This window comes from Manis pentadactyla, chromosome 3, assembly GCF_030020395.1.
Source record: "Manis pentadactyla isolate mManPen7 chromosome 3, mManPen7.hap1, whole genome shotgun sequence".
NCBI classification, from domain to species: domain Eukaryota; kingdom Metazoa; phylum Chordata; class Mammalia; order Pholidota; family Manidae; genus Manis; species Manis pentadactyla.
Window position 1 is genome coordinate 94,444,605 of NC_080021.1, and position 17,520 is coordinate 94,462,124.

The 17,520-nt window shown below is 40.9% G+C and overlaps 1 protein-coding gene and 1 pseudogene across 1 annotated transcript; one reads left to right on the top strand and one right to left on the bottom strand.

Annotated features, from left to right (window-relative positions):
* LOC118923911 (neuroepithelial cell-transforming gene 1 protein-like) overlaps positions 1 to 1,276 on the bottom strand; it is a 52,671-nt pseudogene extending 51,395 nt beyond the window's left edge.
* Positions 1,277 to 6,639: 5,363 nt separating this feature from the next.
* On the top strand, positions 6,640 to 17,037 carry LOC118913908 (tubulin alpha chain-like 3). The gene is given in 4 exon segments (XM_057498171.1): positions 6,640 to 6,901; positions 10,335 to 10,578; positions 14,270 to 14,422; positions 15,858 to 17,037. Coding segments are annotated over 4 exon segments (1,341 nt in total). The 5' UTR covers positions 6,640 to 6,898; the 3' UTR covers positions 16,799 to 17,037.
* Positions 17,038 to 17,520: the final 483 nt, after the last annotated feature.

Genomic DNA, 17,520 nt, shown 5'->3' on the forward strand with positions numbered 1-17,520 from the left:
AGTATAAAGGTTTCACAAAGGTATAGTCAGGCAAGGATGACTCTAAACTTCAAAATAAGACTCAGTATATGATGAAAAGTCTAGCTCTCTGCAGAGAAACTTACAATGGGCTTATTGTTGATGAAAGTACGGTTTTCCTCTCTCTCAAAAAGGAATCATACATCCAGGCATGACTGGAATGCAAATTACCTAAGGGACTGTAGTTTATCTAAAGCAATAATGTGAAACGGACCAAAGGGACTTTTAAAAAGATGGGACAGATACGGAAATATTCTAACAGATAGAAATCGACAACAGTTAACATTTATTAAGAGCTCTTTGTGTACAAGCACTTGGTATGCATATGCACCTTACATGCATTATCTCAATGAATTTCACAACGACTTATACATAGGAAATGGACACGATTATAACCCCATTTTACAGATGAGGACATAACTTTAAAGACAAAAGGTCCCAAAACCAGTCACTGGGACCTACCACCTCCAATACTGTGATGGGAAGCAATGTCCTCAGTACTTCTATTTTACACCGTTCCGCTTCCAGATATAGCCTTCTGAAATGCTCCACTAGTGTCGGCCTTTTCTAGACACGGAAGGCAGAATATGAAATGTGACAAACAGCGAAAAAGTCAGCGACCGTCCTCCCCCATCTCTTTGCCCGGGAGGATGGAACTGTGCGGTGTGCTCCGCTCCAACTTGGCCGGTTCCCGGAAAGATAGGATTCTGGCCTCGGCAAAACATTTAACGCTCGCTTTTAGGCTAAAAGTTTGGTGCATGTTAGGAGTCCTCCGACTCCCGTGACAATTCTCCGCGCGCCAGCAGGCTCCCTGACAGTTTCGGGCCCTGGGTTTGCATGCAGGGACCGCCCACATCCCAGCACAGAGGCGCGGGGTGGACAGGGCTGACCCCTTCCACCGTCCCCGCCCAGCCCAAGGAGGAGGAGCCCCCGGCGGGGGAAGGGCTCGACTCCGAGCCTCGGACCGGACGCCCGGGTTCCCGGTCGCTGCCGCTCCTGCTCTCACCTGCCTTCCGGCCTGGGGTGGGGGGTGTCGGCGGAAGGCCCCGCGGCGCCGCCAGCGCTGAGACCGGAGGCCCGGCGGCTTCGCCTCCGCGGCGGGGGCTGTTTCTGGGTCGCTGGCTCTGGCCCCATGGCGCGGAGGTGGGGGGAGGCGGTGGCCGCATGCCCAGGAGACCCGCAGGGATGGGCACCGCGCGCGGCCGCTTCTACCCCCACGGCAGTTCCGGTCAGGAGTGCGTCGCCACCGCCACTTTCCGGGGTTTGAAAATGGCGGCCGCGAAGGGGCCAGCCAATCAGAGGACAGCAGGTCGTTGCTAGGATGCGTGGAGTCCCGTCCTCTACCCTCCCAGGCCCTCTGGCTCCTGACCGAAGCTGAAAGAGTGAGGTGGTGTCCTGGACAGTCCTGCAGATTAGTGGATGGCCTTGGTTTAATAATGACTCCGTTACTAAATTCCCAAAGCCCAATACCTATTGCACTGTTTATTGGGACTTTCATCACAGGCCAAGACAAATTGCAAGCGTTTTAATTCCTTACCAGTATTTGAGGAGAAGAGAGGTAGAAAGTAATGACCGAATATGAGGTGGTGTTATTGGTCACATACACACTAAATTATTCATGTGAGAGAAATCCCAGTTATCAAAGGAAATGGAAATGACTTCTCAGGGCTGTCTAGGAAACCAGTAAAACCTAATTTTGAGCCCTCCTGCTTCCCAATGGGGAGGAGTGAAAGTGCCTTCATCCTCTAATTATAAGAAGGCAGCAAAAGGCACAACGTCAAATAATGGACCTTCTCAAATAATGAAGTTGTTAAATAGCACGTTCTTTGAATTTAAATATTGATTTTTTTTGTCTCAAACTCTTTCAAAAATAACTTTTCCTTTGACACTTAGGAATCTGTCCTAAGAAATAAAATTACATAGGCACTGAAGGGTGGCAGAATATGCCATCCTAAAACATGCTACTGTGGCATTAGGATTATTTTGCGCTACAGGCAATTGAAGAACACCAGGTGCAGGAAGGGCATTCTGGCCTCCTTTTTTTTACTGAAAGCAGGAGATGAAGTTCTGGTGTGAAAACTGCCCTTTCTATACCAGGAGGAAAGAAACATTCTTATTCCCGGAGATGGGGGGAAGTCAAGGGAGAGAGAATAATGTACATACAGACCTTATTAAAATAACATCTTCCTTTGGTCTCCTTATATATTTTAGTTACTTTCCCACAATTGCCTCTCTTCACCTACTGTAGTATATAAATAAGCACTAAGATTTTGCCACTCCTGTGGGTCTTCGTTGTCCTATGGAGCTCCCTTGTTTGTGTGAAAATCCCTTTACTTTTCTCCTATTAATCTGTCTTCTGTCATTTTAACTGTCATGCCCAGCTGGACACCCTAACAGGGTAGAAGTGAAGTTTTGTTTCCCCTACAATATGAAGATATTAATGGCATGGTGGTTGTTTATGATATCAGAAAGAGTAAATAAAGGCAATCTAAAAAAACAATGATAGGGAAATGGTTAATTATGGTTGATTCACTGGAAAGAATATTTTCAGCCAATAAAAATTAACTATGAAGTGTGGAATAGAATAATATGTTGTAACTTTTAAATAAAAACATGGAATGTAGAGGTATATCTAGTATATTCAGAGTTATGAATTATAAGAGATTTAATAGGAAAAAGATGAGATCAATGAATTAAAATGTCTCCATGTGGTCAGACTTTGGGTGTTAATTTTTTTACTTATATTTTATAATTTTTAATTGTGAAGTATTGAGCTTATATTACATTTATAGCACAAGGTAAAGAATGTTTAGTTTTAAAAAGGGAAAGAAGTTAGGGAGTAAGATGCCCGTAGTTGAGAACTACCTCTGTTCTGCCTTATCATACCCTTACCCCCAAATTAAGAAGGAAATATTGCTTTGTAACAGTTAAACTAAAACAATACAGAAATGTCCTCTAGGGAGTTGGTAAAAAATTTATTTTAATAACATTTTGGCACTAAAGTTCCAAAATATTATCAGTGGAAGCAATGGGGGCAAGGGTAGAGATTAGAAAAGGAGTATTGAAAATGTGTGTGTGTGTGTGTGTGCATGCACATATGTGTGCTTTGGGGAAAATATTTCTAAAGGACTAAAATACATATGATGGAGATAATATATGTAATAAACATACATAATTAAGTATACACATTAAAATTTAACAGTAACAGCTAGAAGTACTGAAAAATGTCTTACAACTTTCGAACCACTAGAGGAAAAATTGTGGTACAACGAAAAGTCAATCTATCAAATAGGAGGAAAATACGGGAAAAAGAAAAAAGCATAGTTAAAAGAAAGCATTAAGAAATAGAAAACTTCTATTAATAGAAAACCCAACCAAATGAAGGTAATCACAATAAAAGTGACTACATTGCATTTTCCCATTGAAAGACAGAGACTCTCACTATATTAAGACACATCCAAAACAAGTTTAAAAATAAACAAATGGAGTTCCAGCTCCAGTAATATGATGCAATAAGTTATTGAGACCATTTTGATTACTAAGTAAAACAAAAAATGCTGACTAAAGTGCAAAAGAACATCTTGAGGCTTTGATGATTAAGATAGTAAAGAATTATTGGGCCAAATCTTGAGGAAATGAGAAGATAAGTGGAGGCCAGAAACTCCTTTTATGTTAAAGGTACTTTCCAAACAGGGAAATTTCAGTGTTCATGGATTTAATTGGTGCAAGGGAGAGGAATCAATGCCCAGAGCCCAATCCAAGGTAATTTAATAGGAGACTTTTCACCATACAGTTTAACCACCAAAATACTTTCAGAATAAGGGTAAACCCACCACCTCCACAACACCCATGAGACCACAAGGTGATTTTCCTTGGTATTGAGCAGGGCTGGGCATTAGGAGGGACTGTCTCTCAGAAGCTATGACCACAAGTTGGCACTAAGACCAGTGGGCAATCCAGAATCACATCACTTGGATGGTCTGAAAATTAAACAAATATATTTAAACAAATAAACATCCCTTAGGTGTCTTGTTGAAAATGCCAATGATCTCTGGAGAACTACACTTTTATCCCAGACTATAGAGACTTACCTCAAATCATTTTTCAAGGAGAATCACTAGCTCACACACAAAAAACCAAGCAGATAAGGAAAGAAACCACTGCTGGTAAGAATCAGAAGACATAATTGACAGAAAAAAACAGACCTGCAAAGATTTTGTCTGAATAATCAGACAGGAACGTTTACAATTACTATGTCGAAAGAAAGAAAAGACAAGATGGAAAATATCCTCAGGAAGTATACAATTACAAAAAATAAGCATAATGGAGCAGATTTGAAGAAGAACTTAGAAGACCTTGTAGAAATGAAAAAAATACAGTAATTCAAATAGAAAACTCACTGCATGACTTTAAAAGATTAGATAAAGCCAAAGAAAGACAGTGAGTGAACAGGATGATAGTTGGAGAAATTAACCAGAATGTAGCAAAGACATTCAGATTGGAAATATAAGATGTGAAGGACTCTACAAGGTACAGCAAAAAGGTCTAACAAAAAGGAGAGGAAAGGGAATATGGGAAGAAAGCAATATTAAAAAAATAGCCACTGAGGACTTTCCAGAACTCAAGAAGACATGAATCATTAAGCCCAACAGATCATTAAACCCAGCAAATCTAAAGCAGAACAAATAAAAAGAAATCCACATAAAGACACATTATGTAAAACCAAAGAAACCAAGGACAAAGACAAAAATTGCAGAGTAGCCAGAGAGAAAAGACCTTAAAAGGAACAAGATTTATACTGACAGCTTCTCATATGCAACAGTAGACTGAGGAATAAATACCAGCATTGAAATCTACCCAGTGAAATACCTTTCAAGAATATGGGTGAAATGAAGATATTTTCAGGCAAAAGCAAAAAAAAAAAAAAAGTTTATAACTGAAAGATGCTCTCAAAGAAAGTCTAAAGGATTTGCTTCAGGCCCAAGTAAGAAAAGTAAAATCTGAAATGGGAGAAGAAATGCAAAGCAAAGAAAGTGGTAAATATGTGGGCGAATCTAAAACATTGTTTAAACCAAAAATATTACCTTGCAGACAAATATATGGCAACAATAACAACAAAAAAAAAAAAACAGAAGAATGATAAATGGAATTCAATTATTCTAAGGTCTAAGAAAAGGGTATTGTGCAAGAAGAGGGTAAAGATATTGATTAAATTTAGATATATAATATGTGGTCATTGTGTCTGGCTTTTTTCACTTAGCATGTTTTCAAAATTCATCCATGGTGTACCATATATCATTATCATTCCTTTTTCACTGCCAAATAGTATTCTCTTGTATGGATATACCACTTTTATTTATCTATTCACCAGATGATGGACATTTGAGTTATTTCCACTTTTGCCCTTACAAATAATGCTGCTATGAATGTTTGTTTACAAATTTTGTGTGGACATATGTTCTCATTTCTTTGGGTTAATGAAGCATTTTTATTGTTCCTTTTTCCCTTATTCTATTTGAAAGCTAAACACTCCATTTCTATTTTTAGCAATTATCCAAGATATTACTACATATCTAAATTTAATCAATATCTCTACCCTTTTCTTGCAAAAGATAACCTAGGATATGAGGACAAACAGCACGGAAGTAAACACTATATCTAAACCCAACTATATGAGTTATTGCATTGAATGTAATGGACTAAATTCTTCAAGTTGAAGACAAAAATAGAAAAAAAATCAGTGTGTTTACAAAGGACACATAAAAAATGTGAGAACAATGAAGAATGTAAAGAATGTAAGAATGTAAAAAGTGGAAAAAGATATTCAAATACTATCCAAGAAAACTACATTAAAGTAGTAATTCTCAATAATATTAATTGTAGTTCAATAGTGTTAATATTCAATAATACAAACTTTAAGGCAAAAATCCAGTTAAGATAATTATTTTAAAATGGTAAAGAAAGTTTCAATTCTGTAGGAACTGTAACAATTTAAAATTCACATGCTCTTAATAACATATTCTGAAAATAGATAAAGCAAAAATTGTCAGATAAAGAAATAATAGACAAATCAACAATCATAACGGGAAATTTTAATACATCTTTAAAAATGATCAGTACTCAAAATTCAGACTACACAATAAATGAGTTTGATGTAATGGAGATGCATATATCTCCATTGCATCCAACAACTCCAAAATACACATTCTTTTCAAGCATTCACAGAACATTTTAAAAAACTGACCATATAGCAGAATATAAAGGATGTCTTAAGTATATAAAGAGAGAAATTATTTAGAGTATGTTCTCTGAAATTAATGAACCAAAAAAATGTATGAATATAATTAAAAATAAAATAAATAATAAAAACCTAGATGATCCCCATATACTTGGAAGTGGTGGTGGTCCAGGTGAAAGGGTGAAAGGTAGAGGTAAAAAGGCCACTTTTTTGGTTTGCTCTATGTATTAGGGATAATTTGAATCTTATTTAGGAATAGATATTCGTACAGTACTTAAATCAATAGAAAGAGCTCCTTGCTGGCACAGCAGATTCTGCTCAGACACTTTCCTTTCCCCATAAATGCTTAGTACATTCTTAATTATGTGAGGTGGATATTTTTTAAATGCATTTGTTATTTTCAATCCAGGGACAAGCTGGAAGTAATTCATCTGCAGTCGTGAACAAACTTAGTTCAGGGTGTGTTCAGGCCCACCTCCACTACTCTGAGACTGAACTGACAAAACGGCGAAGAGTCTGTACTGCTTTAAGTGGAGCAGGTGTCTCAGTCCGCAGGTGCGGTCATTTCCTGCCCTGTGATAAAGCTGACCTGGGTGCACTTCTCCGTCACTCCTGCGGGCAGTGGAGCGCCTTCCCGAGGGCATGGTAAGTGGCTACTGTACTCTCAGGGTGCCGGCAGTGTTGCTTTGCTGTTGTAGCAGGTTTGACTCCGTATTTGGCCCTCTTCCCACCAAACAATTCTTTACTTAATTTTATTACGTGAGAAGACATTTGGTTCTTACAATATCCATGTTGGGTGCAGATCTGGATAGGCTCTCCTCTATTCATCTTCACTTTTGCTGTTTTTGGAAAAGTTGTTGATTTGAAGTTGTTCACTTAATTAAAGTGCTGAAGTGAGCACCTCTGCTTCCTTCAGTTTCTGTGCTTGTTTGAGACCTGGTGTGCTGATATTCCTGTAGGAATCAATCGTTTCACTTTTAACTATGCTTTTAGAGTTTCTGGGGATTTCAGACCCAGGTTTCCATTGCTAAGCTCATAAATGCCTGGCAAGGTAAAGTGCAATATTTTCTCTGTCCTCTCTAGAGTTCTTTGGGGACAATAATGACGATAGTTACTTACAGTGATTCTGTTCGGGGCACCTTTTAAGATCCACTGTCCCTTTAATCACTTACGTGTCAGTCACAGAAATGTTTGACATCTTAGAATTTTTAATTCTTAAATGGAAACCTTTCAAACTGCTTTTTCATCTTTGATCTTCTCACCCCATTGGACCCTCTCTTTGACATTGTAAGGATGTTTAAATTGTTTTGCTCTTAAAATTATGCTTTCCCACATGAGGGATGGAAATATCCTGTCTTAAGTGTATCAGTGTCAATATTATGGGTGTGATACTGTACTATAGTCTTGCAAGATATTTCCATTGGGGAAAATGGCTAAGGGGCCCATGAGATCTTTCTGTATTATTTCTTACAACTGTGTATGAATCTGCAGTTCCTATTTATCTCAAAAAAAAAAAGTTAACTAGAAGATTATGCCTTCCTAGTAATTCAAAGAAGCTTTGTAGTAGCATTTATTAATGTTCTGTGACTTACCAATGTTGATATTCAGTGGGCATTTTACAGTCTTAGAGTGTGACTATTATTTTAACATATAGTTTTGAAAGGAGGGAAGAATAAGGTGAAGACAGCCTTCGGTACCTTGGAACAGAGTGATGTTGTAAGCTCAGTTGCTTCTCAAACCAGGAAGGGCAAAGTTGATTCTTCTTGGGCCAAGTATTCCTGCCAAATGAAAAAAGGACAGAATCACTCCTCTGTCTGAACTACGTGGGTAGCAGATCACATGCAAAGCAGCAGTTGTTTTTTTATGTTGGTATTGTGAGCACATGGCATGTGTGCATCCCACACGACTGGGTGGTAAACAGCTGAGGAAGACTGCTGTGAGAGAAATCTACATGTACATGGTTTCAATGATGTAGAGACACAAAATGCCCCCTAACCTTTAAATTTTTACCTACATCTAGGGATTTAGGTGAATCTGATCTGTTTACAGTAGCTTACAATGTACTGGGATCATTTTAAGTCCCACAGGTGAAAGGAATGAAATTGTTCTTTGCAGATAGGGGTGGTAGAAAGCTGTTTATGATGGAATGTGTTGTTTTGATTTTTATGTGCCAGATAAAGGTGGGAGTATTGATTGGTACTAAGTGCATTGCAAATTGAGTTCACAACCACTGTCATGAGAGACTGATAATTGCAGAGAAGTAACACAAAAGGGATGCTCTGCTCAAGTAGTGAACTTGAATTCTTCAGAGGAGAGAGAGCTGTGTTGTGCCTTGAGAATCAAGAAGACGAAGTATAAGGTTTGATGGGGCTGAGCAGGAAGAGAGTCCAAGTCAGGTTGCAGGGGTGTGAACAGCCAGAGCTCCCTCCCACCCGCAACTGGTAGGCTTTTTGTAGCTGACGCTCAGACCTTGGGAAAGGAGGGTAGGGTTACCTAGCACATCAACAGGCAAACCTCCTGAAGGGCCCTGATGATGCAGAAAATGGCCTTCTCACTCTCTAAGACCTCCTGTGTAGACTTGTTCCATGACCCTGGCAATCAAAGCTCAATGATATTAAAGTCAGTGATTGTAATCCCTTTAGATTTTTAGGATTTAACTTTTCCTTTTCCTCTCTTAGATGTCTACTAAAACTGTCTGTTTAAATTACAAAGAGTTGTTTGCTATTTTTAAAAATGTGGATAGTGATTTAAAAGTGGGATAGGAGATGTGGGGGCTGATATGGGTGAAGGAAAACAGTGAAGTTTACATCAAAAAGACCACTTACTACCCAGATATAACTAGAGTTAATACTTTGCATTTTTTCATTAAGGTATCATTGATACACAATCTTATGAAGGTTTCACATGAGCAACATTATGGTTACTACATTCACCCATATTATCAAGTTCCCCCCGCCAATACTTCGCATTTTTCAAGACTGTTTTCTTTCTTAGTTTTAACTGTATTTGACATACTTTATATACAATCAACATACAGCTTATATACTCTGTACTTAATATGTTATGAGCATTTCCCACTTCATACATTTTTGGGGGTAAATATTTAAGATAATATTAATTAAGATAATATTAAGGATAATAATGCATAACATACTACTGTATTGATGCCCTTTAAATGCCCAACAGTAGGTGAATGGTTAAGAAGATGTTTTCAGTCTTATAGCTAATAATACTGTGAATGCCATTGTGCCTAATCTTTGTGTTTTGGATTATTTCTTTCTTTTGTAATTCATTTGTTTATGTCGTTTGCCTGTTTATCTAGTAGATGTCGCAAGTGTTTCTTTCGTAACTGATGAATATAAAACTGCTTTATATATAACCCTTATATATGAAGGGCTGTATATAAATCAATTTTTGTATACATCAGTATTTATTATGGTATAGAATGTTTACATTTTGGAGTTGTCAAATCTATTGCATGTTTCCTTGGTGAATTTTTCACTACTTTTAAAAATCTTTTAATTTATTTTTTTGATATCATTAATATACAATCACATGAGCAACATTATGGTTACTAGATTCCCCCCATTAATTTTTCACTACTTTAAAGCTTAGGCCATCCTTCCTTATCTAGAGCACATATGAATAGTAAATGTAAAAATCTTGAGATATGAAAAAGTAACATCTTTAATTTATCTGTAGTGGGTTTTAAACTGTGTCAAGGCTATACATTGATTTTGGTTTTGTGCCTTTCCAAAAACTAGCTAATTTTTGGGGGGGTAAGACAGCTTGATTTTATACATATATGGTATATAATATATATATAGTCTTAACTTGTTCTTAGCCCATTACACAATAGGTGCTTACTTTATGCTGTTGAAACCTTTTAATGGAATTGTTGTCCTTAATTCAACTGTTCCTGTACCCTGACTTTTGGTTTCCATGAGATACTTTTAATTAGCCTTATAATATATTTCTCTTGTTGGCTTAGGCTAGCTTGGTGTCTGAATGCTGAGTGATGAAGCTCATGTTATCTGAGAAGGCCCACTCAGTGCTAACTTACTGTGGCTTATTTCAGAGGGAGTGCCTTTCCATTCATATTGGCCAAGCTGGCATCCAGATTGGGGATGCTTGCTGGGAACTCTATTGTCTGGAACATGGAATCCAGCCGGATGGCATTGTTCTCAACGGTGAAAAGGATCAGTTGGAAAGTGCTAGAATGGATAATATGGATGCACCTTTTGATACCTTCCTTTGTAAGACAAGAGCTGGAAAGCATGTGCCCAGAGCACTCTTCATGGACCTGGAGCCAACTGTTATAGGTAATGTAAGTTTACATTCTAGTGCACTTTTCAGGCCCACAATCAAAACAAACACACCAAGTATCCTATGGTGGGATTATCAGATTATACAAATCTATCTAAATGGTGTCATGTGGACCTTTTCCAAATTTAGAGGATCACTCGATGGCACTTATGATGAGCAGCATGGCAAACACACCCAGAGGGAAGACTGGTGTAGCCTTTTTTGTGTGGCGAAGCAAATTAATTCTCAATTTCTCCACACACATCTATCATAACAAAACTTTTAATTTTCTCCTGGATTTGAAAGCCAATTGCTAGAAGCTTCTGACAAAGAACCCGAAATTTGACATTAGCTGCTTATGAAGGGTAGAATATTTGAAAATGATCCCACAGAGGCAAGGAGCCAAATAAATCTAATTGTGGACAAAATCAATACAATTCTATGATGATTAATGGCTGCCTTTGTAGTATCTTGTGCAAAAAACACTTCAAGTGGAGCTGGAGCAGTCCTGGGTTGAGAAGTGGCCCCAGTGTGGAGAGGAGGGTGGATTTGGGTTTGGGACTATGTATTAATTAGTTATTGCTGTGTAATAAACTAGCTCCAAGCTGAGTGGTTTAAAACAATAATGATCATTATTTTGTCCATGAATCTGCAATTTGGACAGGGCTCAGATGGGGCAGCTTCTCTCTGCTCCATGTGGTATCAGCTAGGAAGGCTCAAGTGGGACCTGGAGGATCTGCTTTGAAAAAGTCTCATCTACTTGGTGGCCAGCTGTTGGCTGAGAGCCAGGCCAGGGCTGTGGGGGACATGGGCCTCTCTCTGGGCTTCTTAGGCTTCCTCACAGCATGGCGCTGGATGCCAAGAGCAAGCATCCCGTGAGAACAAGGCAGAGGTTCATTGTACTGTAATAACCTAGCATTGGGAGTCACACGATGTCACTTCAGATATTTTCACCTGGTCAAGGTGGTTACAAACATCTACCCTGGAAGGGATATAAGCCTCACCTCTTAATGTGGAAATAGGTTCTAGAAGCACATGTGAGATGAAAAATCTTGTTGTGGCCTTCCTTGGAAAATGCAATCTGTATATACTGGACTGATTGGAGTCCATTTCCCTATCAGAACAAAGTCAATCCATCAGAACAGTGGATTGATGTCAATGTGAAGGAAAAGATAGAAGGTTTTATTGAAAGGGGGAAGGTACAAATTGTCAATGCCAAGATGCTTCAATAAAGATTTAGTGTTTACTCTGGTAGATGCTGTGAAAGAATTTAAAATAAGGAGGTATTGATAACTTCAAGAACAGAGGAGACTAGTACAGAGGTGAGGAGGAGCAATTGTGGTATGTTCAGATTTGAGTTATAAGTGTCTTCAGAGAATACCTGAGTTTTTGTTTCAGACACATGGGAGTTAGCTGGAGTCTGCTGTCCCAGAACCTGAGCAGGGTGGAATATGTCCCCAGAGGACTTCAGTAAATGTAGCTGAAGGAGCCATGTGAGAGGCCACATCCCAGTATTAGGATTATTGTAGCAGACATTTTAATTTGTGCCAATGCACAGATGCTAGGCCTATAGGAGGCTTAAGGCCCAAGATCAGAAGCTAAGCAAGTAAGAGAAGAGACAGGGGCAGGCAAAGACCCAGAAGAAATTCCCTAATCCTTTAGAATATAGCCTGGTAGGAGGGTGATTTTGAGGGTCCTGAGCTGTCCAAACAAAAAGGCCTAAGGTCCAGGGTTTAGGGAGGAGGCCCTGGTTTTCCTTGTTCTGTCCAGCACACCTACCAGGCACTGTTCTTGACACTGGAGGCGCATATAGTCTCGGTGTTCATGGAACCCACATAGTCAGGTGCAGACCTATAAAAGACAAATAGGGTGCTTGAAAGCTGACTGGGTAGTCATCAGATGTTTACTCCTGAGGGAACAGCATTTGCAAATTCACAGAGGTGTAGAGGAACATGCAGCCTAATAGTTCAGTGTGGCTGGAATGGAGGGTGTGGGCAGGAGGGCGATGAGAAAGGAGTCTGGGCCATGGGCCTGGTAGCAGGAAGTCAGGAATTTGGACAGAGAAAGGACTTTGCAGGGGACAGCTGTAAGGGATGGAGAATCAAGTGGAGAGGAGTTAAATGGCATTGGAGGTGAGGCAGCCAAAAAGCCATCAAATAATTGTGTTTAAAAAACCATCAAAGCCCCTGCAGATGCTGGTTGAGGATGCTGGGCCAGGCACTGAAGTCTCCAAACAAAGTGCTAAATGGCAGGAAGTTAGAGTGGCAGTTTGGTGTGCATATGAAGCAGGCTTCTTTGGGAGTATACAGTTGGGTTTAGGAATTCACGGTCATATGCAGGAGAGCACGGTGAATTGCGAAAACTGCCTTGCTCTTAGAAAATTAGAGCATTTGCTCTTAAGCAGTGAGCTTCTCCTACTAACTATAGATATCTGGTGCCAAGGCCTGGGAGGCAGATCTGCATAAATACATGCCATGAGGCCAGTGTTATTATTGCTTTGTGTAACTGTTGCTATGGGGCCATGTACCATGCCCTGAGAACTTGTTTAATCCTCATAACAAAGTAGGGCAGGTCTTATTAATATCCTGCTTAGTGAGATGAAATAATTGAGGCATAGATTTGCTAAGTAACTGCTCTGTAGTCAAATGAGGAAGGCAAGATGTGAACCCAGGAAACTAATTCATGAACTCCCGCTGTAGCCTACTTAGCTCTCTAACACTGCTGTGTGAGTCCTGAGGAATTGTTCTGTCTGGGCGTTCTAAGGTGGGGGATTGGGACCCAGGCCTCAGACATGCTGTGTTCTGCTGTCTTCTCATGCTACCCAGGGTTTGAAGGCAGTGAAACTAAGCACGAGTTGCACTGGTTACATTCAATACTGCCAACGTCTTAACACAAATTTCCCTGCATCACACATTTATGTGAACTGCATTTGAGTCTCGTGGGTGTTTGAGTTGCCATATGGGCCTTCTTTGTTAAAGCCTCTTTTAAAGTATATGGATAATACAGATTTTTCCAGTGTACAGTTGGCTGTTTGTAGATAGAAATATTTGTCTTAGAATGCCAAGGTACCACCAGGTGTGTAGTGGGTTAAATAGTGTCTCCCAAAAATCTAGGTCCACCTAGCACCCCAGAATATGACTTTATTTGGAAATCAGGTCTCTGTAGATATACTTAGCTAAGATGGGGTCATACTGGATTAGGGTAGTCCTAAATCCAGTGACCTGTGTCCTTATGAGAAGAAGACAGGAAAGAGGGGGTACCTGTGCAGGCAGAGACTGGGCATGTGGCTGTAAATCAAGGAACCAAAGGATTGTCAGAGTCACCAGGAGCTGGACAGAGGATGGAATAGTCTCTCCATCAGAACCTCCAGAAGGAACCAGCCCTGCCCATGCCTTGATTTTGGACTTCTGGCCTCCTGAACTGTGGAAGAAAAATGTCTCTCATTTGAGGCCACTGAGTGGGTTGTAATTTGTTATGGCAGCCCTAAGAGAGTAACAAAGGGGCATGATGGGAAAACATACCGTCAGTTTATAGGGAATTGCTGGTTCCTTTCACTAGCCTGAGGAAGTCTGGGTCAGCGGTTTAAATCCATCCCTTTCCCACCATGTGGGGGAAGACCGGGGGTCAGGGTACAGGGCTGTGCATGGATCAACAGGGGGCTGGCAGCTGAAGGGTGTGAAGCACACTGACCCTCCCCTCCCTCTGCAGATGGCATCCGTGCTGGCAAGTACCGCTCCCTCTTCCACCCCGAGCAGCTCCTGAACAGAAAGGAAGACGCTGCAAACAACTGTGCCTGAGGTCGTGGTTCTGTGGGGTCAGGGATCACTGACCTCGTGCTGGAGAGGATCCGGAAGCTGGCGAGTGGCTCCCTTCTCCTTAGGCAGGACCACACCCAAGAGCCTGGGGGTCTGCAGGCACCTCCCCAGCAGCCCCTGTGTTTCTGGCCTCGACAGCACACCACCCAGCCTGCACCCTGGAGCCTCCTGAGGCTGTCACAGTGGGGAGGCGTCCTGGTGTTGGCTTTGAGTGGCTTTGCAACTTATGAAGGGCAAAAGTACCCTCTTTATTTACTGTAAAGCCCCATCTTCTTTTTCCCTCTTGTTAGGCTTATGAGGAAATGTGTTATTTCCTCCCCCATCACAGCTTTACTGAGATATAAGTGACGTGTAACACTGTAAATTTAAGGTGTACAGAGTGATGATTTGACACGCATACACACACACACACACACACACACACACACACACACACAGTGAAATGGTTACCACACTACACTTAACCACCCATCTGCTCACATGATTACCTTTCTCTCTTTTATAAATTTGTAGTGACGATATTTAAGATCTGCCCACCTAGCAACTTTCAAGTATATAGTACAATGTTTTCAACTATAGTCACCATGCTGTACATCAGATACCAAGAATCCCAATTCATCTTCTCACTGAAAATTTGTGCCCTTATACCAACATCCATCTGTCTCCCTGACCCCTGTGCCCCTGGCAACTACTTTCTCCTCTCTCTTTCTACAAGTTTGGCTTTTGATTCCACATATAAATGAAATGATACAATATTTGTCTTCCTCTGACTTACTCCATTTCACTTAGCACAAGGCCCACAAGGTCCATCCGAGTTGTTGCAAACGGCAGGATTTCCTCCTTCATATCGACAGTGCCCCATCTACTCTTCTGCTGCTCTTAGTTTATCTTGTTATCCAAGACTTCCAAAGCATGTTAAAACTTGTCATTTCCAATAGTGACCACCCTGTTTATAAAGTTAGCTCGGGGAACACCCCACAAGCTGACTCTGTTTACTAACAGTTAATTCTTCTCCAAGGACCTCCATCTGGAGAATTCCTTGTCCAGTAAACATTTTGGCATTTGGCATAGTCCTTAGGCGATGCCATGCCTTCACACAAGCCCAGTAGGCTGGGTGTAGAAGTGGTATGTACTTCATCTACTGGGAGGGAAAGTGATAGTTCAACATTTGCTAGTCATTTTCTCTTCTTTGTTATTGATAAAGACCTTGCTTTAGATCACATACAGATAAATCCATGGAGGGCAGCGAACAACAGTTGAATGTTTATGCTTAACTTGGAGTAACACTCTAAAGTGCTTCCCCCACTACAGAACTAGCCCCTCGAATGTGTTCCCTCATGGATATTTGTCTGGACTTGAGCATGGTAAAACCAGTTCTTTCTGAAGGTTTTTTGTTTTTTTTTAGGAACTCGTATTGCCACCACCCTGGCTTCTGGTTAACTTGGCTGAGTTCTCACATCTCATTCACTTTCCCCAGGCAGAACAGTGCAGTGGGCTGCAGGGATTTTTGATTTTCCGAAGCTTTAGAGGAGGCACCGGATCAGGATTTACATCCCTCTTACTGGAGCAGCTCTCGGCAGAATATGGCAGGAAGATGAAATTGGAGTTCTCTGTCTACCCAGCCCCCAGGATCTCCACTGCTGTCGTAGAGCCTTACAACTCTATCCTCACCACCCACTCCACCATAGAGCACTCGGACTGTGCCTTCATGGTGGACAACGAGGCGATCTATGACATTTGCCATCATTAACTTGGTGCTGAACACCCCTCTTATGCCAGCATTAATAGGCTTATAGGTCAGGTGGTATCTTCCATCATGGCTTCCCTATGATTTGAAGGGCCCTTGAATGTGGACCTAATTGAATTCCAGACCAACCTAGTACCCTATCCAAGAATACATTTCCCCATGACAACCTTTGCTCCCATCATCTCTGCTGACAGTGCCTACCATGAGGAGTTCTCTGTGTCAGACATCACTGCTGCTTGCTTTGAGTCTTCCAACCAGCTGGTCAAGTGTGGTCCTCGCTTGGGGAAGTATATGGCCTGCTGCCTACTCTACAGAGGAGATGTGGTCCCTAAGGATGTGAATGCAGCAATTACAGCCATCAAGTCAAGGAACTCTGTGCAATTTGTAGGTTGGTGCCCCACTGGTTTCAAGGTAGGCATCAACACTCAGCCCCCCATGGTGATGCCAGGGGGAGAACTGGCCAAGGTCCAGCGGGCTGTCTGCCTGCTCAGCAATACCACAGCCATTGTGGATGCCTGGGCCTGCCTAGACTATAAGTTTGACCTCATGTATGCCAAGAGGGCATTTCTACATTGGTACTTCAGAGAAGGCATGGAGGAAGGCGAGTTCTTAGAGGCCAGAGAAGATTTGACAGCCCTGGAGAAGGACTATGAGGAAGCAGGGCAAAGTCTCTGAGGCAAATGTGACTGATGGAAATGAACATTAAGCTGAAGGGTCATGCTTTCTTTCCAAGAGATTATACATTAGTGGGTAGAGTTGCCTTGATTGCAAGAAAAAGGAAATCAAATCAAGCAAGATCCCCAGCTCCATCATAAATTAAAGGGGCACTGTTAACAAAGAGCACATTTTTCCTTCTCTGTCCCTGGGATCCAGCACTGCTACTTGGGAGCCTGCAAGGTTTGGAGTCCTTTGAACCTCTGGATCATGTCTATGTTTTTTTTGTTGTTTCTTTTTTTTTTGGTCATGATAGAAACCTAACTTATTCTTCACTTTGTTAACCCCTAAAGTTAATGATTTCCCTTTCCTGCACCTGAGGCAGAACACAGCACATATTGATTATTAATGTTATTTCCCCCATATCTATGTTTTGTACATTGATCAAATAATGAAGATTTTCAGTGTGATTCTTCTCCTTCTTCCAAATGTGGGCCTTACCATCTCAGTTTGCTTTTCATTCAAACAAATAAAGAAACAACAGGAATATTCTTGGATCTTTTAAAAATGTGAACCTGTGTCTTGCAGCTCAGAAGGTGAAAATGACCTCTTTTGGCTCCCCTGCCCTTGAGGTGTTCTCAAAGTGTGGCCAGCAGAACCCCTCATCAGAGCCATTTAAGAGGTTTAGATAAACTGCAGATTCTTGAGCTTTACCACAGACTTGCTTAACATCAAGCCCTGGG